This window comes from Haemaphysalis longicornis, unplaced genomic scaffold (assembly GCF_048455015.1).
Source record: "Haemaphysalis longicornis isolate Haplotype H1 unplaced genomic scaffold, Haemaphysalis longicornis Haplotype H1 scaffold_1, whole genome shotgun sequence".
NCBI classification, from domain to species: domain Eukaryota; kingdom Metazoa; phylum Arthropoda; class Arachnida; order Ixodida; family Ixodidae; genus Haemaphysalis; species Haemaphysalis longicornis.
Genome location: NW_027526203.1, coordinates 354,384,580 through 354,406,211, shown reverse-complemented (window position 1 = coordinate 354,406,211; position 21,632 = coordinate 354,384,580). Strand labels below are relative to the sequence as shown.

Sequence of the window (21,632 nt, the reverse complement as noted above, 5' to 3'; positions counted from 1 at the left end):
CAATCACTCAAGCACGGTCAGGTAACGAGGTAACTTTTCTTTTGCTGAATTTAATGCTGAACATGCAAAGTTGACCTTGTCGCTCATGACAATTACTGGGTAACCAGAAGGGTATTGCCACAGTACGCAGCGCGTTCTTGGAGTGGCACGTTAACCGCGCATGCATACAGCGGAGCAACGTCTGATAAAATGAGGTGACGCAAATGACGGGTGCAGTATGTCCACGCTTACACTCCGCCAAGTTAAACCTTCGCCGGTTCTTGGAAACGAAACGTGTCCACAACAATCTTCCACACCTTGTTCTGAGCGGTCAGCACGAAGGATTCACTAAACGGCACCCAACGCTTGCCCGAAAACTTGACCTGCCCTGCGGCGACCACGTGTACTGTGGTCTGGCCTTGGACGAATTCGTCACGAATGGGCTGCGCATCGACATAGGCCAGTTCAGCCTCGCACGACGGAAGTGATTCGTAGAACTTGCTGATGGCTTCTTTGCTATTGTGCGGGTTTCCATTCCACACAAGGTTCGCCGCGTCGAGGAACAGGTTGCCGACCAGGTGACGTCGCTTCTCAAGGGTCTCGTAGAAGAGTCTGGCAAACTCTTCGCCAGCTTTTGCTGCTTGATCCTCTTCTTGGTGCTGGGACATTGCTTAGATGGGTGGGAAGGATGGCTCTGCAGCGTGACCGCAAATACGCTGAAACGGCTCAGACGTGGACCGCACAGCACTTCTGGTGGTTGCGGACTCGGGGCAAGGACGACACAAAGCAGGCAGTCAGGCCACCAACAGAACCAACAGAAACTTGAGCCGACTTTTCTTTTATCTATTTTTTTTATGGTTGTGTACGTCGTTGCCAGACCAGGCCAGACCATGCCAGATACGTCACAAACACTTTATGTCACAAACATTGTTTTGATATTACAAAAGTACGTTGTTTTATATTTCGATTTCGCCATGCTTATTATTATAAAACTTTTTGCAAACGTATTCAAAAATATCTACTAACAAAAAAAATGTTTTTATGTTAGACATTTTTTGAGCTAACAGAGGACGTAAGTTTTGAGCCCGTTGAGCCGGATATGGTTTTAGCCGTTTTAGTTATTTACTTCCGGACCTGACGTCATATACCAACATGGACGATTCCCAGCTTCAAGGTGAGCGCTGAAGAAACTCTTTGTTTTAGCGCATATTTGTTGGTTTTAACTGCTGATGTCCTGCTGACATTGGATGCAAGTGATTCAAAATTTTGTTTTGGGAGAGAAAATGAAAGCTTTGTGTCGAAATTGGGCTTTAACGTCTCTTTACGGTAGGCTTAAATGAGCGTTGTGCACACAACTGTAAGTGGCGTCATAAATTGTATTAAACGTAATAGCTGTGCTCGTGTCAGCATTTATCGTTCGCTTTTCGCGTTAAAGACGCCGCAAGCAAGCCGTTGCTCATGTGTCTGTCTTTGGCTGTTCAGCTTGAAACGGAACTCGGTGCTGACTCGACTGAAGATTTCGTGTTGGGTTTTGATTTCACTAGTGGTCGTCCTCGGCGCTTCCAGTCCCTCTTTCAGCTTTGCTTTAGCTTTAACACACAAACCGAACTCCAGCGTACGGATATTATTTAGCTTGCGTACAGGTATTTTTATTGCGTCAGCCCACGGCATTAACCGTTGCGTGCTTTCCGTGAACGTGCCACTTGGTTCACGCGCTGCAGGGTTTTTCCCTGAGTACAGTGCATAATAAATCGGAGACACCAGAGACGCTGTGTGAAAAGCCGGAGTCATATTTTTGTTCCACTTGAAGCAGCTGTTCTACTCCGTTTGCTCTCATAGCGCGGTTTTGTAACGCATTCTTGGCGGATGAACGCGTTTGTTTTGACGATTCTTTTGTAGCAATTATATTCCGAAGGACGCGTTTTATTCGCTTGTGATAGCCAGTGTAGTACGGCCAGGCTTTTAAATAGTGCGTGCTGTTTCTCTTGTGTGCGGAACGTTTCGCAGCTGTGCGCAGAGGTGCGGCGCCCAGGCATGTAGGTCTCCCTGTCACTGCTGCTGCGCCTACTGAAGAACGAGGAAATACAGTAAACGTTTGATGGAAATTTTGACGCATAGCGCGAGGCATGTAAAGACGCGTGTGGGCAGCGAAAGTGCCCCGCAGGAAGCTTATCCCATATGTCTGGGCACCTGATGCGTGCCCGCGTCGAGGGCCCTTCCCACACAGCGTTGTCGACGCCCTGAGCATGGTTCGGACTCATGTTATGATAGCTGCAACGCGCGAGCTACTTGCTTTTTAGCGGTAGCGTGCGAAGGCTTGCACTGTGGCTTCAATCGAAATCAATTACACATTTGCACCGTCTGTAATGCTGATGCGTTGGTCGAAGTCAGGCTGTGCTTGGTTTTCTCGCACTCATTGGGCCTCATGTGGGCACATGAATGAGTTTGTATTGAGTGAAGCTGTGCGCCTAAAAGAATAAAAAAAAAGCGTGGTTCAGTTTTTTTTATTCTTCTACAGGTGTGCTCAGGGCGTTTTGAAATTTTATTGCTCTGGAAGCCATCATAAAAGCAGTAACATACTATTTTGATGGCATGTCATTGCAGCAATCAGCTGAAGCTCATATTTACTGTGCTTTAGACAATATTTTTCTAGGAAGGGAAACGCAATCAACCATGCAGTAGCTGTTTTTTTTTTTCTGCCCTTTCTTGAAGCTGCAAGGGATAAATTTTTTGGGTGTCTTTCACAGCTTTTCTTTCTTTTTTTGCTCTAGGGAACATTTGTAGGAAGACCAATAACACATGCCCATAACAATAATGTATTATTGGTCTTTTCTCTTGTGGCCTGGGATCTTCAAATCAACTGTTATGTTGATTTTTTCTTTGACGTAAAATGACAAACGCAGGTTTGTAATACAAAATAAAAAAAGTGAAATCCCCAAATTTGATTTTGCAAAAATAACTTTGTGACCTATGTTTGGGCATGTATGGTCAAAAGCTCTATGACAGTAAACACAGGAGTGCGTGCCGCTCAACACGTGCAGAGCGCTCTGGTGAAAGGCTGGCGTGCTCTCGCAGCTTGTGTGGTTGGCGGGCGCACTCCCTGAAAGCTCGCGGCTGCCTGCTGCATTGGTTACGTCACGGAGTATAGCGCATTTTTGATCACCCAATCGCGCAGCAAAAAGCAAATGTTTTAATGCGTTCGCTCCGTTTCGCGCTTGATAACAAGCCCCTCATCGGCACATGTATTCTGTGGAATTGTTAGCAGACAACAGCGCAATCTACCATTGCCAGGGAGTGGATCCGCCAAATGTACGAACTACGACAGTTCACCATCCCGTCGCTAGACCGCTCTGCATGCACTGAGCGACACGTGCTCCCGTGTTTACTGTCATAAAGCTTTTGACTGTACACACAACGTGGATGAATTTGAAGCTATACTTTTCAGTGACAAGATGCCCTGCCACCATGTTGCAAAGCACTGCAGGTCCTGTGTGCATTCACCTGAGACTTATTTTGAACAGGGCACCGACAGCTGCCTTGTTCAATATAAGTGAAAATGGCCTTGTTTTCGCTGACACTCTTTGTTTCATTTCTTGCATAACAAAAAAGACGTTGTTGAGTGCCTTGTCTATGCTACCCTTTTCCTACGGTTATTAAGTGTGTTCACAGTACATGGCAAGTTTTGGTGGAAACCCTTCCTCAGTGCTTTGGCAACCGACGGTGTGTACTCATTAGCGTCGCCGTTAAAAGTTTCATGTGATCCATTGTGTGGCCCAGGGGCCGAGGCATTCGGCTGTTTATTTATTTATTACCCACAGCGCCACGAAGACATTACAACGGGGGGGTTACAAACCAAAAAACAAAGAATGAAAAGTACAGCAGATATCAATTCGCAACAAAAGAAGGCAATCACTCAACTGGGATATGGCACTGTGAAAATTGAAAAGAATATAGGTACATATAATTCAGTACTACACACCTTGAAAACGGAACAAACTGCGCAGTTTTATATCACAAAACGGCACGAAAACCCATTTTCGCTTACTAAGGTCAACGGTTAACAACAAAGAAAAATGCGCATTGCGAAAAACAAGACACTTCCGCCGCACACACAAACACCCGCACACACACACAGGGTTGTGAGTTTCGGTCCTGCCGTGCATTTATGCGGAGATTAAATGCAAAAACTTCAGTGTACGTGGTACGCTGGACTTAATGAAAAATAAATTGTCCACACCAATACAAAGCCATGCATAATGGCAGTTCTCATTGCCCAGGAGTCTTCTTGGTGTGCTAGAGTGGAAATTTTGAGTGTCTCGGTGTTGGTAACATGTAGCAGGAGGCAATTCACAGCGAGCGCTTTCCGTGCCTTATGCGTTGCAGACATCTGCCGAGTATGCCGTTCAGAGGGGGCACCGGACAAGCCCCTGTTCCACCCATGCATTTGCACCGGAAGCATCAAGTACATCCACCAAGATTGGTGAGTGCTTGGTGATGCCACAGGCAGTTCAGTGTCTATCCTGAGACTTCTGATTACAAGTCTGCAGGGCACATTGGGGTCCGGCAGGGCACTGTCGCAGTGATCCTTCTTTACAAAAATTTGTTCAAAGGGACAGGTAATAACGGAGTAGGCAAATATCAAAGGAAGTCTTTATTTTTTCCCTCCCTCTCTCTCTCTTTTTTTTTATTACCCTAAAGGCTTTGGGTTATGATGTCCTTCTGAAGCTTGCCAATGTCCTGCTCCACAAGGGCAGGAGGCTGTTCACTTTATTTTTATGAGGGTTTGCAGACTGTTGCTTGCTGGGGCCATTTGCCATAGTGTGTATTTTCCTTTTTATATTTCAACATCCTGTGGTGGTAGGAAATTTAGTGTGGCTGGCAAGCTTGTAATGCTTAACTTAAACAAAATTTGTGTTCGGCACCCAACACGGCACAGAGGCCTTGGTCACAATAAAAAAAAAAGGGCAATAATGTTTGTGGGCTGGCGTACAGGATCTCAAGGGAACCTCAAAGTAGCTACACTAGAGCAAGAACTACCACTAAGCCGCACAAGCCTCGTAGCGGTGCATAGGTACTTGAACCCATGCACGGTAGGTGGAGTCAGGGCCGTAGCCAGAAATTTTTTTCGGGGGGGGGATTTTGGGAAGGGGGTAGTTTTTCTGAAAGCAACAGTAAGTATTGCTTACGTGCTGCCTGGAAAACATTTCGGGAGGGGTTCGAACCCCCAATATCCCCCTCTGGGTACGGCCCTGGGTGGAGTCCAATGCTTTGGAAAGAAACTGTAGCTGATATACTGTGTGGGGGTGCAACTGTAACTCACTGTGGAAACTGAACACACTGCCAGTTCACTGAATCGGGGCAGCAGGGGGGGGGCTCAGACTTTGTCATCATGGCTGTGAAAACGAAGTACCCCCAGCTACGAAATCTGCAAGCAGAGTTCCTGTGAAAACGGCACGCGTGTCAAACTGGGATCGGTGGAAAGGGGGGTTTGGTATGAGGGAGGGTTGGGGGGGGGGGGGGGGGGGGGGTCTAAAGAGCCCTCGTTCAGATGTCATGTGTCCCCACAGGGATGGTGTGCCACACTCAGCCAACAAGAGAGCCAGCATGTCGCAGGAAGATGCCTCCCCCCCCCCCCAATCCCACCACAAACTGGGCTAGGCCCAACCACGTGTGCAAGCAAGGCATGTGGGCTGAGAAGGTCTCCTTATATTGTAGTTTGTGTTTTAGCATGCGAGGCTTTAGGTGTACATGATGATGAGGGGGTTCTTTCACTGCTTATAAGTTGTTACCTTGAGTGATAGTTTCTATTTGAATAATTTAACGTGTAATCTTAATGACAGTTTGTCTTCGTCGCGAGCATGCGTTCCTTTCCCCAGTTAATGTCTCAGCCACCCCTGCAACGTTCAAATGACTGCTTTTGACCAGTTTGGTGTTGACTTCGTGTGATGTGCACACTGAACACTGCAAAATTCGTAATGCAGGGGTGGAACAGCTGCACCATTTGCGCCATTGAGCGCGAAACGTGTTTACCTGCGTCATCCTGCGCCGCAGTGCCCGAATTGAGCCGCGAGATACTACCGCCATGATTTCTTGTGCCTGAAAACTTGGCTGTAACATCATGTTTTCGGTTTTAAGGCGGTTATGGTTTTGGTTTCATCAAGGCCATGAGTGGCTGTGGAAGTTGGCTTTTGCTAGCTGTAAGGCTGCAGGCACTGTGAGCCTTTTCCGCTTTTCACATTTGCACAGTTCTGGTTGCTGGTGCCAGCCACTGCGCCACAATCAATGAACAATGACCAAAAGTGAAATGTATTTGTGTCTCATCGCAAACACATAGAAAATAGATAGAATAATATTCACATGAAAGGTTGTAGTTTATTGGAGGTCAACTTTCATTTAGTTGAGCATATTTGTTGAGCATAGCTGCTTGAATTGAACAAACAGGGTCTTGTACGCCTTGCCCTCGCAGGTGAATTCGGTTCGCCTTTGTTGCGAGGCAATTTCTCGTTTTTGCCTGCAAACTTTGGGGTTAGGTTTGCTTATGTGGGGTATGGTCCAGCATTAAGTATGCCTTCTAACACGCTCTCGTTACGTAGTCTACAAAGTACATTTGTCGACTCTCGCAACCCCATGGCGGGCGAAGACAAAGCTATGTTTTGCTTCGCACATACTGAAACCGTAGCCTTGTTTTACGGAATGCCACTGTGAGTTTGCTTAACACTTACATCTACCGGACACGAAGCGAGGCCTGTTATCTGATTCCCCTCGACTGTGCATGTGACGTTTACTGTTTGAACGGTAATAATTCGGCGCGCTCGCTGGGGCCAAAAGTCAATAACTCCGCATATTCTAAATTTCCAGATATAAAACAAGAACTGCTTTCCTGATTCGGAGTAGGATCTAGCGCACGGGAGAACACCTGATATAGTAAATAAATAGATTAACCTTAAAACTCTTTCGGGACCGCCGGAAAAAGTGATGAAAAAGGGAGGTCTCGGTACAAATTTTTTTTTTTTACATAAAGCAAAGGCACCATCCTGCCTTAGCATATACCAAAATGCAGCTAATTATATGTTCTTTTCCATACAATACCAAGTTTTACTTCAACACTGACGATAGAACCATGAAAAAATCTGAAACTAACAACTTCGTAAAAAAACTACAGAAAAAGATAGAAAAAAGCGTAAATATAAAAATATTAAAAAAGAATAAAATTATTTCAGGATATACAAAATCTAACACAATGCTTTGTTTCTTCATTGAAAAAGTTTGATGCGGCTAGGTGTAACTGGTTTTTTGTTTTGTGTGTGATCTCTTTGGCACTAGGGCCATGGCTACGTCGTCGCCCAGGTACACGCCGGGCTCTTGTCTCGGCGAAAACTTGATCCGTTTCTGTGCTGGTGGCAGGAGATCACCACCATAGGTAGTTAACACCCTAGCGAATAACTATAAACCAGCCAGAACATAGTTCGAGCGCACATACCTACTCCAAAGCCAATTGAAACCGAAACTAACACCCACCTTTGAGCGCGATTTGATGTTCCAGGCTGATCGACACCCGAATCCTCACTCGAGCTGAAATCCGATCTCTAAAGCCGCATTTCGACTCTTCACTGCCACTCTCATCGTTAAAATCCACAGTAGAAGGCGAAGATATGCGAGCCGAGACGAGGCGGATTTCTTATCGCGCTCGCACGAGTATGACGCCATGTTTGTTTACATTCGAAACCACTGCCCGTCAGAATAAAATATCTGACGCGTTGCCGCCTGGCGATAAAAAAAGAAACTTCACAAAAGAGAAAATTCCAGCTTTCAAACTGTCTCCTAGATGTCGCTAGGTGTTCCATCGAGTGAAAATTTGTATTCTGCAGGCTCGCGAAACCATCGATCATATGTGATCGATGGCCTATGGAGCGGTCCCGAAAGAGTTAATTGGCAGGGAGCTGGCACACCAGCCTGTGCCATCCCCCTACCAAACAGTATTTCTGGCTGCTCCAAACCTGTTCCAAAAGTCCTTTCTGGCTGCTCCAAGCCTGCTACAAAAGGTAATTTTGCTTGCTCCCAGGACTGCTTCCTAACCCACGTACTCTGTTTCACCCCTGGTAATGGGAAAAGTAAAGCCCAAATGGCAAGTTGGCGCCTGCACGACCAAGCATGCCACAAAGTTCACGAGGGGTGCACTGAATGTTCAGTACAAGCTTCCTCTGTCCTTTAGAAAAGTTTGTGGCCCAAACCGGGTGCTGTGTCAGCGATTGAACAAGGGTGCGTTGCTTACATTGAGAGGGAGAGTGCACCTGCCTGCTCATTGCTGCGCGTGGCTGCAGAACCCCCTTTACGAAGTTGGCAAACTGGCCCTGGGGAGGGATAGTGCAAGCTGAGAAATGGAAAACACTGCGTCCTTTGTCATTTTGACACAGTATTTGTATCTTTGTCATAAAAGATAGCACACCGTTTGATGGGAATCTCCGAATTCTTGGCATGCTCATTATAAAGCTCTTCGAAAGTTTTTTTTTTATTAAACACAGCTGTTAGTCTATCATTTTGTCGTATGTACTGCTTCTCACACGCTCGTGTTCTGCTGATGGAACACTTTTCGACAATGCTTTACCAACAGACCCAACTTGCATTGCTTTAACAAAAAGGGATGATTACACCGCCGAAAAGCGCTGCAGTGTCGAGCAAAAGGCCTGGTAACACCATGAAGCCATTCGCTCTGGCAGCCCATATAGCGGTGACTTAGATGGCTAAGATGAATACTAAGCTTTTAAAAATACAGCACAAAACAGCAACACAAGTTCCAGACCTGGCCCTCTCTTGTCTTGTGTATTGTTGTTTTACTCACTAGAGTTATATGTTTAAGCAAAGGTCATGCACTTTCTCTGCGTGCCAGTCTTGGCCCGATGGTATGGGCCCAACTCGTAGCGCACGCCATAGAGTTTCTTAGTAAGTATACTAGAAAGGAAATTGCACCTGGGAATCCATGTCGTCGTGGGGGGGGGGGTTATGGGAAGACCCCTGCTTCTGACTTGGGCTTGGCGTGTCAATTGGATCATAAGCGGTTTTTTTTGGATTTGCTTTCTTCGCTATGCATCAGCACGTCTACGACCTACGAAGTAGCCGAAATCCTTTCTGTTCTGTGGTAGACGTGAGTCGTGGCAACTGCGTGTTTGGTGAAAGAGCAGGCAGTGCGTGATCATACCTAACGTTGGTCATGCCAGAGTCGAAGAAATGCATGACTGAGCGGGTAATAAGCTGCCGTGAAAGTTGTAGCTGACGGGAAAAAAAAAAGAAACCAAACGTACTTCGACGAAGACAAGAAACGACAGGTACGGGCGCCTGTACCCGTCCTATCTTGTCTTCGTCCACGACTTTTAATGCCATGTTTCCTTTTTTCTTTTCAATTATGAACCAACGCGCTCAGCAGCAAGTTTTGTTAAACTGTAGCTGATGGTCAGTGCCCCGGTTCACTATGAAGGGGACGTTTTCATAGGCACACTCAAAAACATTTCCAAGCTCTTTAAACAACTTATTTGAAATAATGGTAAAATAATAAAATAAGAGTCTCTAATAAGATTCCCCCAAAATATTAACATTGTTGTTAACTGCCAGCTTGGTTTGCAGAATAGTAGGCACAACCGTTTTGCAAAAATACGCTTTATGTCCTTTTTTCTTAGCTTTAAAACAGCCTGTTTTATTTTCCACTTATGTAATAACATACCATTTTTTGCATTTTTGTGTCACTGTGTTCGAATATACGGCCACTAAAACGTTTCTATCTAAGCCAATGACGAAACTAAGGCGGGTGTATATAATGGAGGCCTATGACGGCACAGGTGGCCTTGATATGAGCTGCATAGACGCCAGTTCCAGATTCCTCTCTAGGGTATATTGTAAAAAACTGTGGCGCACGCAACCTGTGTTGGACTGACAGCTGCCTGCCAATGGTGTAGCTGTGTCTCCTAGCTTGGGCTCCTCTACCCAATGACCCAAATTGCCATGCTTCGCTCCTAAATTGTGTTATAAAGTTATGTCTCTCCTCACGTAGGTATGTGCCATGTGTTGGTATTTGGGTGTGAACCTGGTGCGGAAGTTTCTTTTTTTGGTTAACAAGTAGTGCAAAAATATAGAGAACATCAAAAAGGCTTGATATCAGCCACATACATGCGTTAAAGCAGAGTCATGGCCAAGAAATTTCGATTCCCACTTAACACTTTCCTGCCCACAGGAAAAGCAGTGATATTGAATAGTCTAGCATACAATTTTTTCCCGGTCGCAAGAAATATGGAACATATAAGTTTATGGTATCGAATGTAGAAGAGTAAATTTTCTTTGCATTAGTAATTGTTTCAAGCAGGAATTTTTATTGGAAAAAAAGAAAACAAAGGCTGTACAGAAAAACTTTGTGGCAGGCACAAAAAAATAAGCAGAAACATCGGTGTTGCTCCACACAGAAAAAACAAACAATACACTTAAGGTATGTTTTGTACATATATAGTAGAACCCCACTCTTGCGTTCCTCAGTGTTGCGTTTTCCCGGCTGCTACGTTGCTTTTGTCTAGTCCCGGCATAGCTCACATAGAGTCCCATGTATCAAAATCCTGACTGTTACGTCCTGGCTCAGAGTACGTTCCTGGATCATGCGTCGCAATCTGACACTCCGAAGCCGGCCGGGCAAAATGCGTGGACTGCCATTTTGACGTTTGGACTGCCATTTTGACTCCAAGCCTTGGCCAGGCTTGGCTGCAAAACTGAGTGCATGAGCCGCACGCTGGTGCAATTCGTCACCGCAATATGGCCCTATGTTATTCTATGCTATCACCATCGTCATTGGGCTTACAACGAAAATTTCACTTCAGAATGCTGGAAGTGCATGTTTGCTTGCCATAAAGCACCACCGCAAGAATAGTGCACACTCTTGCCGTCATCGTGCGCTTAAAGCTTTGAGAACACCATTGAACTTTCAGGCTACCGTGAACTTTGTCATGCTTTGATGGCATCGCAAAAATGGGAGATGCTTTCCCTTCAGGAAAAGCTTAATGTACTAAACGCAGTAGACAAGCAGCCAGCGCGGAAGAGAGTCGACATCGCTAGGCACCTTGCATTGCCACGCGTGGTGTTTTCCAGCGATCGCAAAAAGCAGCAATCCTGCATTCTTAAGTTTTTATTGAGGTTCGAAAGCCAAAGTTGCAGAAATACATGGTTGCAAGTCAAAGCTACGTTGTTTTCATTCATTTTCGAAGGTTTCCTCACTGCTGCATTTTCCTGGTTGTGTTGTTTGGTTTTTGCGGTCCGGTAAAAAATGTATGAATGGGGTTCCACTTACTATCATTCCAAAACTCCTGCAAATATCAAATGCCTAACTGTAAAATTTATTTGACTTGCGAAAAAAATGTTAGCACTAGTGGGTTTTGTGCCACTGTGCAAAGCAGTTCCTCGAAACATAGGTTGACCACACATGCATCCCAGAAAGCAACGGTTTTCTGCTCCACTCTTTTTTGTTTGTAGCACAGTTCACAGCTTCAATACTTTTGCATTTTCTGGAGCTTGTTTTGAACAGGAATATCAGGTTCTGGGCCAGTTTGGTGCACTGTTGGTTTCGGTGCTCAAATCCAGTGACAGAGTTGTCCTGGGAGTCAGTGCTACTAATGTCATCTAAAACGTCATGTGTAGAATCGTCCAAATCACTAGAAATGCTTTGTTTCTGCGGCGTTATAGCACGCGATGTCGACTTCATCTCCATATCATCCAAGCGCCCGTCACATGACACTGGTGGTGCTTTAAAGGGACACTGAAGTGATTTGTAAACATTACGGCATTATTAGCGCAAATTGTAGTCTGGAGTCTCTGGGCCATGTTGCGACCACCCTCGCTGTGTTTACGCGACTTTATTCGGTAGAAAAATCAGTTCGAAAGTGCTTTCCTCCTCTCTGCATCCTCCTCGCCGATTTCCTATGACGTTTCATATGACACTCAAACAAGGTGGCTTGACCTCACTGCACTACTGCACAGCTCGCCAACCGTTTGACAGAATCAGTCGGCCCAGTGTTTAGTCAGCCGGCCGCCTGCAGGTCTTTGCACTTTGTCCTTTAGTTTGTTAGTTCGTAGATTGTATCAAGCTCTAAATCCAAGTAGCTCCACACAAGCGACGCTTCGCTGTCTGGTACGCTACTAGAAAAATCTAAGGTGAAATTGTTTAATGTCCATGAGTTGTCGATGAAATGGTCCGTGGACCCTGCACCGCAGGTCTGGAGGGTGGCCAGGGTGGAGGCCGGTTGCATGAAGGGGCCGTAGTCGGATCGGATGCAGTCCCGGTCAGGTCGACAGGAGATGCTTCACATTCACATTCTGTATGGCGGAGTCGCAGAATGGGCAGGTGGAGTCGTATGGGCCGCGGTACTGCGATGGCTAAGAGACAGTCACGGGCGCATAAGCGCCATCCCAACGCATAGTCTCCGCAGCACAACCTCCTCTCGGAGGGTTAGGTCACCAGGGAGGTTTGAACCACACGAGGGGTATGAGGGGTCGTGTGGTGCGCCAGAGAGTTTTCTTCTTTTGGTGGGAGAAGAGTCAGTGAAGATAGTATAGGTACCAAGGAATTAAAACCAACCAAAACTTTTATTTACAGCATAAAACCAAGGTGCGGGAAGCACTTCTTGCGCTGGGTGAACTAGCATAGCGGCCAGTAACACGACCACACATTTGCGATTGCTCTTCTGCCTAAAGAATTCAGTCGCTAGAGATGAGATATTTGTGGGTATTTCGGGGACGCTTGCTGCACGAGCGTTATTCAAGAAATAGTTATCTAAGTTGCTTGGAATGCTAAAACTAAATAAAAATGTGAACAGGCTATACAATATATACTTAATATTTCCATTCCTGACACTGCTGGTTTATGGCCGAGTGGTCTGGAGCATTAGGTTCGTTTTTCTATTGGCGAGTTTAAATCCCCGATAGCCCTTCTTTTTTTTTTTGTTTTGAAGTTGATATATTTGTTTTTGGGCAATGTCTTCTGTACTAAATTCACCATTTTTGCCCTGCAATGTTCATTGCACCACGAGCGAGTTCGCTGAATGTTTGCATGCTGACACTGATGTGCTGGCAAGTTCCCGTTAGTATGGTGTTGCCATAAGCACCGGCTGCTTGTGGGCCAGGTTCTGAATCAGCTGACCCTTGGCCTGGTGCGAACACACCTCTTAAGATACAGGCACGAGCCAGGCAAGCTCAAAGGTGGGGGAAAAGCACATGGCATTTGAGCGTCTGCGGTGACGCGGAGGGCGTTCATCCACTGTGTTGGCCTCGGCTAGTGATTGCTACGGTTCCAAGCCGTCCTGGGAGGCTTATCTTAGGCATTTTACAGCCGACAACATGGCAGAGGTGCGGTATGGCGATTACTGAGATGTCGAGAATTCCCAGCCAACGATAACATCGGATGCCATGCATTTTGTTTTACAGAACTGAAGCTGAAACTGGTTTGAATTCTAATCTTTGACATCATCGAATCACAGAAGCACATCATATGGACATAACTGATTTAGTTGGTGTGGCTTGCCACAGATCGCACATGGTAGTTTTTCTTTCAGGCTTTGTGAAATAAATATCGCCTCATTGACCAGATAAACGATGAAAAGTGTGTTTATTTGAGCCACTCTACACAATTCAAGGGAAAACAGAAGCTTGGCAAATTCACTTCGGTGTCCCTTTAAAAAATCACGAAGCCCAGAACAACAACCAAAGAGGGTATAAGTGTATCTACTACTCAGTAGATGGTGCCAGCTCTCAGAGCACTCAGAAAGCACCAAATTCGAATTGGGAAACGTCAAAATTTGAACTGGAATTGAATTGAAATTGTAATTTGAACTTGACAGCCGTAAGTATGAGGGGTTGTTTCAATGAGCATGCAGTATTGATGTGCCAGTGTGCCTTGCCACCCGCCGCGGTGGCTCAGTGGCTAAGGCGTTGCGCTACTGAGCACGAGGTCGCGGGTTCGATTCCCGGCCGCGGCGGCCGCTTTTCTGATGGAGGCGAAAAGCAAAAACGCCCGTGTGTACGAGATTTCGGCGCACGATAAAGATCCCCAGGTGGTCGAAATTAATCCGGAGCCCTCCACTACGGCGCGCCTCATCGCCTGCGTTGCGTCGGCGCGTTAAACCCCCACAATCAATCAAATCAATCAATCAGTGTGCCTTGCCAGGGGTTTGTAACTGTTCTCCAGGATGGGCACTGATCAGCAGAGGCTTAAGAGAATTTTGGGTGAAGTACGGAGTGCAGTGACGTCTTCCCAAAGTATCTAAGGATTACCACAACAAGTGGCTGTATTTCTGTGTTGATTTTTTTTTCTGATATTTTAGTGAAAGTTACGATAATTTGAGCCCTCGGGGTAGCGTGTCCCTCAGGCTGTGTGCTGCTTTGTCGCATGAAATCCCAGATTTGATTGTAACTATTTTCCTTTCCTCTCAATTTTCAGCCTCGTCCAGTGGTTAAAGTATAGTAGAAAAGAATACTGTGAGCTCTGCAACCACCGCTTCTCCTTCATGCCAAGTGAGTTCTTGAACTGAGTGTTTTGCAATGTGTTTTTGAGAAAACAGAACTGCTTTGTTTTGAACAGAGTTGGTGAGGCACTAACAAAACTGTTTGTGCCTTCAGTGTTCCACACCTTTGATAGTGTAGAGCAGGAAGTGGCAACATGCAGCCCGTGGGGCGGTATTATGCGGCTCCCATCACGTCCCCCATCTCTGCCCCTGCCACGTTCTATCTGAAGCCGATACGGCAGTTTTGATTTCAAATGGGGACACGGGAGACACGGACCAAGAATTGCTTGTGTCCAGTTGGCATTGTCCCCCATCTTCACACTTAACTTTACATCTTCAAACTTTCTTCAAAGTTTAACCATCTTCAAACCATCTTCAAACTTTACAGGCAAAGAGAACGAAATTCGATGAATTTCGTTCTCTTTGCCTGTAAAGCCCCTTTTCCCCTACCCGATTTGCTGTCGGGCCCTCCGCTGTCTTGGCTTCATACAATTCAGCCCTCCACCTCAAAAGGTTGCCGACCCCTGGTGTAGAGTTAAGTGGGAGGGCTGAGTTTAGCTCTATTGGGCTTATACTTTCTAGTAAAACAGGACAGTTGGCATAAAGTTCAGTAAAGCTTGATGTCGGGCTAGTTGGTGTGACATGCTTTTGAAGGCAAGTTGCGCTTGTTGTGAACACAGAGACGTACGTTTTTTCCCGTGTATGTCTGTGTGTTCACAACAAGCGCAACTTGCCTTCAAAAGCAGTTGGCATAAGTGCATGTGGATGTGTGTGTGGGTGCACAGTGATATTATTAAATCGTATGACTTGCCTCAGGCCAGGATAATAGGCATCCTGTACTGGCTAAGAGAAGCCGATAGCATACCTTGTGCGAATTTGTAATGATAAGTTTTTCTCACAAGTGAGCCGCGCTAAAAGCACTGATATCGCAGGCTGTGCTTGTACATTTGTAAGCCAGAACTCAACATTTGTTTGTTGAAAGGAGCTGAAACTGATTTATGCATTTGGTCCGTAATGAGCACCTTTTCCATTTTGGGTTTGGTTGACAAGCTATGTATGCTCCTGGCAGAGCTAGGAAATGTTGGAGCTTTGGTACCAGGTATCTGTTGGCCACTGTTTCAAAGGGTGGAAAACTTACTGAACTTTGTAGAATTGGGGTACACAGTTTGGTGGTCAGCCGTAAGCCAATGAAGTATTTGGTAGAGGGCCCCTGCAGGAACTGCGTGACGGCTGTGCGTGACGACTGAGCAGTGCGTGACGACTGTGCATCTTTATTCCATCGTGTAACTGGTAACAGCACTGGTTGTGCACATTGACAAAGTATACTTTCTTGCCTGCATAGTAGGGGTGAAGGGAGATTTGAGGGTTTGGATGTATTGTGCACTTCATCCTGTGCCTGAATTACTGTTAGCGTAACATGGTTAGTAGGATTTAATTTTGCATTCTTAGTTTTTTTTTCCCCCTAGCAGAAGCATTCTCTTTCGTTTCTTTCTTTCTTTCTTTCTTTTTCTTTTTTTGCAAATGTTCCGGAAAAAGCCTGTGGCCCCAAAATGGGCTGCAGATGATGCCAAGATTTCCAATAATGTTGCCCCCTCCATAAATTTGATGCGGGGCTGGGGTGATAGCTGATAGGGGATTGGGGATAGCCTGACTCACTCTCTGCTCCCTCCTGCTCCTGCCCGTGGCCAGTCTACTCCCCCGACATGCCCAAGCGGCTGCCAATCCGGGACATAGTGAGCGGCCTGCTGAGCAGCCTGGGCACGGCCATCCGCTACTGGCTGCATTACACCGTGGTGGCCTTTGCGTGGCTGGGCATCGTGCCCCTCACAGCCTGTGAGTTCCTCTCCACACCGTTTTGGCTGGCAGGATCACATACTGGCCAACTGTAGCGCTTTTTTGGCCGAATTCTCTTGGGGGGAAAACAGTCACAATCTTCGGATTTCGTGCTCCATTGTTTAGAGGTAACGTTTCTTGTGCAATGTCTCGGTGCCGTGTTTAAGTTTGGGGAAAATATGGAAATTTTAAAGATATTCAGAGCATCTATTCATTTGCAACATTTACTGTCAGTATTGGCTTCAGTATTGTGGCAAAAATGAAATGCTGCATGAAGCACCATTTGTCCATTTCATTTAAAAAAGTGCTTTCGCTTTTTCCATATGAAGTGCGCACCTCTGCAACCGCAATCAGAGCCACCGCATGATGCCATGTGTAAAGCCTCATAAGTGGGTGCGCTGTCGTCTCCCGTCTGAAGTTCTGCAACGGGAATCCAGTTATTGGGGACACACCATGACATTTGGAACTTTAGAGAACTACACACGCAATCACACACGACAGACACATACACAGATATCGAGAGAGATGAAAGAAATGGGTTATTGCTAATAAAAACTATTCAGGAAACTTTGAGGAAAGTTTTCAGCATCTCTCACTTCGCAGCAAATTTTGCACGTAGTGCCTCGCCAAATGAGATGCATCTGGGGCACGCAAAGGGTTAAACCTGTCTTGTGTGCTGCGAATTCTGTTTTGCCATGCAGTTGATGCTGCAGTAGCCTTAAAATTCGTTCCTCTGAATCGCAGTGGTAAGAGCGAACTTTCCAGCCAGGTCAGCAAAATTTCCAATTAGGTCGGGAGTTTTTCAAGCTGCTGCAAGAATGGAGCCAGTCAATATGTAACTTGGTGGAACTTTGTTGTGCTGTATGTCTTTCAGCCCCCACAGCCATCGAATCTCTTGCAAAGATTTATGGGAAGAAAGCTGGCACTTCCATTGCACGCCAACATGGGAATTATGGGAAGATTAAACATTTGTGTAGTCATTGTCTGGGCTTGCATTCCAGTAGCTGCGAAAAAATGCCAAGGGCAGCAAAGATGAAGAGAAAAGTGCTTGCTTACATTGATGGGGAGTAAAAACATGGAAGAACAGGAATATTGAATAAATCTATTTAGTTAGTAAATATTTTGAGGCGTATTATGGGTTCGTTTTTTGTTTGTGATTAGTCTACAGTTCTGGCAGACCAAGTCAACCATCACTAAGAACTTCTCTAAAAATCCATGTACTAATTTTTAATCATTTCCTTGTTTCGAAAGAATAAATTATCCAAAAAGTCTTTAAAATTTGCTTTTGTATACATAAGAAAGCAATTGGATTTGTCACCAAGTTTACCAATGCACAGTTATTCTTTTACTGATGTTGAATTGGTATCGTACCCTAAAAACTATGTGTACCTGAACAATTTATTTTAAAATAGTGGTGAAATGGTTAAAAATTACTATTTATATTTTTGTCAAAGTTCACGGTAACGGCCACAAAGAAATCACAAAGGAAAAATGTTCACAAAGGAAGTACACTTTATTTAATTTTCATGCTGCTACAGTGTGTTTTTATTTCTTGTCAATGTAAACAAACACATTTTTATAGTTTTTTGTGGTGCTTGGTGTATTTTTATGTCTAAAACGTACTAAGCCAAGCCAATTATGAAGCTAATGCAAATCTTTGCTCTTTGCATAATTACCATGGTATCACAGACAGCCTCGAAAGTAATTGCGTCGACACTGACAGGTTCCTCCTTGGTGGTATATTTTGTGAGTTACTCTGTGCTCCTGGCCAGTGATCTGTTCTTGCTGAGCATCCCAGTAGCAGGAAATGGGCATTGACTAGTCCGAAACAGAGCGATGCGGGGCAGTGTTGCTTGTTGTGACGGGGTCGCCAGCACAAGGATTAAATTACTACGGTGCACTATGTGTAGTTGTGAGTTATGCTTACTATTGCATTGTTCTGTACTGTGCCTTGTGCTTTGGATGTGATGTGTGAGTGTTGCGTTGAAGTTATTTATTTTGTAGAATTTTTGTACGGTTGTAGTGCATGTCTGCCATTTCAATTATCAAAGCATCACTGAATAACCTCAACCTCTGGGGTGCAAGAGCTTTGCAGTATAGTGCTTCGCAGCAAGGCTGAAGTAAACATCAAAATTCGGTAACACCTACAGTAGCTCTCAATATTTTTTGCAGGGTTTAATTGTAGGATTTAGGGTTTAACGCGCCGACGCAACGCAGGCGACGAGGCGCGCCGTAGTGGAGGGCTCCGGATTAATTTTGACCACCTGGGGATCTTTAACGTGCGCCGAAATCTCGTACATGCGGGCGTTTTTGCTTTTTGCCTCCATCAGAAAAGCGGCCGCCGCGGCCGGGAATCGAACCCGCGACCTCGTGCTCAGCAGCACAAATTTTTTGCAGTGAGAGAACCGTTGTGTTAATAATTTTTTGATTCGGTGAACTCGTGTACTGCAGGTCGCATCTACCGATGCCTTTTTACTGGGTCTGTGAGCTCTCTCCTGACGCTGCCCTTGGACATGCTTTCCACGTAAGTTCCTGCTTATCCTTTCTGGCACTAGGAGACTGGGAGAGAGCTGCACGTTGGCATGCAGTGCTTAAAAAATAATATTAGTACCGCCATTGTTGACCGCTGTTAAAGACTGGTTCAATTTTTTTATTATTATGCTTAGGTGGTGTCATCTCCTATTAGGGCTTCTCAACAACAAAGTGCTGAACTTTAAGCACCTGCCACCTGTGTGCCGATGATGGCCAAAGCTCATGGAACAGCTTACTACCATACCTGTAAAAATGGCATTTATGCTACTGCTGTACCTTTCTTTTAAAACTTGGTGACGTGTTAAAACGAATCACTCTGTATAGGAGCAGTGTGCTGTTTCAACAAGTTGCTCACTCTGTTCCTGGAGTTGAATTTTTCCTCTTGTGTACTGCACCTATTCTTCCTATTTCTCGCTCAACTTTTGACCCAGTGTTTAGCGGGGTTGTGTGTTGCTGAAAGCCATTTGTGCGTGTGCGTGTGTGCAGGGAGAACTTGCTGTCGGACAGCCTGTATGGCTGCTGCATCGTCACCTGCACACTGTGTGCCTTCATCAGCCTGGTGTGGCTGCGAGAACAGGTTATTCATGGCGAGGGCCCCGACTGGCTCGAGCAGGACCCGCAGGTGGGTGGTGCAGTGGCCGTTTCGCTTTTGCCGCACCCCTGCCCTGCTTCTCCTCGGGGGGTCGTGAAAAGTGCCACTGTTCTTTTTGTTTTTGTGCCTGTGACTTCACAGAAACAGTGAGGTCTGAAGTCTTGCAGGGTACACTGTGTGCAGCTCGGCCCATGAGAGTTTTGCGCAGCCTCTGGTATGGGAGGGCACACAATTTTTACCCGCCTTCGCCTGCAGCACTGTTTTCTCATTCGGTGATTGCTGACTGGATGTAAGTGCAGGCGAGTGCAGAGCTCCTAAAGCCAGTCTCTGGGGGTTTACTTAAAGGTTTACTTAGAGTAGAGGTTCGGCTTACCCTGTGAAGAAACAGCTGCTCAGTTAGCTTGTGATGACTGGGATGGACAAGTGGCTATGTGGGGCCTAAGTGGGCGATTGGCTGAGAGCATCAACGAGGATAGCTTCGTGGTGCTGGCAAGGTGAGCTCAGAACAGCAGTCCAGGAACCGCAGCAGGCACACAAAGTTGTGTAGTTCGTGTGGCTTACCTCTTGGCGTCAGCTGGCCATGTGGTGAGGAAGAACATGGGTCCCTGGACGGAAGTTCCAGAACTGTAGACATTTAAGGAAGAATCCAAGACCGGGTGACTGACCACATGACACGAGTTTCCAGCTTCTAGAATGTGCCAGGTAGCCATTCTAGGGGCATGGCTGCACTGTTTTGGTTAGTCATTTCTAAACTGTTTAAAGCAGTCTGCTGGCTATTCTGGAAAAGTAGTGCTATTACACCATTCAGTGGAAGTGTGAAATGGAATGTTTACTTGCATAATAAATGCAGTGTGCTGTGAATGTGCACCTTTCAGTAGACATCAAGATTTTGAGTTTCTTTAGCACTTGCATAAGTGAAAGCACCTGTCATCTGCCATCACAAAAATACAGCAAAGAGCCATGTTTTTAAAAGTACACAATCAGTATGTAATTCTTTGCAGGCAGCTGCTATGCCGTAGAAAGGTGACCTCCTTTTTCTAAGGCATAGCAAATCCTGTCTGCAAAATATAAGCTTCTGCTTTAATGTCTGACCTTTGGTTGATAAGAGCAGAAGCTTTGCAGATTGACTTCACTAGGACTGGAAAGCCTTTGGCTCTGGCAGAGGAGATTACAGACTTGAATAGAGAATTCTAAGGTGCTAAGCTTCTAATAGAGTAAGCAGGCCTCTTGGCATGTTTACTGTAATAAGATTGCCCCTTCAATAAGGGGGCTCATAGCCAGGCATGTTCTAGCGACAGTGTGAGGTTTGCACAGGCAGGCAAATCACAGAGCTGGAGTGTGTGAGGTCCATGTTTCTGCCGAGAGCTCCATCCCCAGATGTGGGTTGATTTTTAATGTGATTAGCATTCTTGGGCCACTGCACCTAGTTTTGGTCTTTAAATACCTGTCAAACCATTAACCCGCCACAGAGCGTCAATTTGACCATCAACTTTACCAGTGGGGAGGTGCAGGTGGGGCAGTGTTTTGACACACAACTGTATTTACAGTCAAGCCGTTATATTGAACTTGCAAAAAGCACCCATCAGTTCATTATAGGGCATTGTTCGTATAAGCATGCTTAAGAATTGGACGTCATAAAAGCACATACCACTCAGGAAAACATTTTATTCATGAAACTGCCCTGCTTTGGCATGAAATAGTTCTGTATCTTCTCCCACTTGAGCACCTTCGCTGCCTGTGACGGTACGCACTTTTGCACGTCTAAAGTGCCACCTTCCACATTTGTGCAGAAGCGCCAGGCTATTGCAAGGGCATCAATCACCTTGGAGGATGCAGGCAAAGGATCATTGTTGCTTCCCTTGTTGTGCCTTGTTGCTTCCCTTGTTGTGCCTGCTTTCACTTGCACTTGGTACGATGTCAGTAATGTAATCTTAGTTTCTAAAGCCTCTCATCGTCACGACACCATCACCCCCACTCAAAAACTTGCCAACCATTGATCCAGCCATGATATCCGGAAATCCTGACACCTCGTTCCACATTTTGGCAACACTGGCAGTGGCTTTGTTGCACTCGTCAGGATTTTGAAAGGCATCATCGGCGCGCAATAGCCAGCACGTGTGAAGATGTCTTGGGCAATTTCTTTTGTAATATCTGCCCGGTACCTACCTTGA

At 45.8% G+C, this 21,632-nt stretch overlaps 2 protein-coding genes across 2 annotated transcripts in view; one reads left to right on the top strand and one right to left on the bottom strand.

Annotated features, from left to right (window-relative positions):
- Positions 1 to 22: 22 nt before the first annotated feature.
- Positions 23 to 832, bottom strand: LOC144154917 (NTF2-related export protein 1-like). The gene has a single exon (XM_077686032.1). The coding sequence runs from the start codon at positions 645 to 647 to the stop codon at positions 243 to 245; it is 405 nt and encodes a 134-aa protein (XP_077542158.1). The 5' UTR covers positions 648 to 832; the 3' UTR covers positions 23 to 242.
- Positions 833 to 1,004: 172 nt separating this feature from the next.
- LOC144154913 (E3 ubiquitin-protein ligase MARCHF6) overlaps positions 1,005 to 21,632 on the top strand; it is an 88,354-nt gene continuing 67,726 nt past the window's right edge. The window contains exons 1-6 of the mRNA XM_077686028.1: positions 1,005 to 1,153; positions 4,363 to 4,459; positions 14,441 to 14,514; positions 16,194 to 16,337; positions 18,789 to 18,861; positions 19,356 to 19,491. Coding sequence (XP_077542154.1) covers positions 1,132 to 1,153; positions 4,363 to 4,459; positions 14,441 to 14,514; positions 16,194 to 16,337; positions 18,789 to 18,861; positions 19,356 to 19,491 — 546 coding nt within the window. The 5' untranslated portion in view covers positions 1,005 to 1,131. The remainder of the gene's footprint in view (positions 1,154 to 4,362; positions 4,460 to 14,440; positions 14,515 to 16,193; positions 16,338 to 18,788; positions 18,862 to 19,355; positions 19,492 to 21,632) is intronic.

What these genes read in the sequence shown, in the direction of transcription:
- LOC144154917 (XM_077686032.1), bottom strand. Translation starts at nt 647, where the DNA reads ATGTCCCAGCACCAAGAAGAGGATCAAGCAGCAAAAGCTGGCGAAGAG.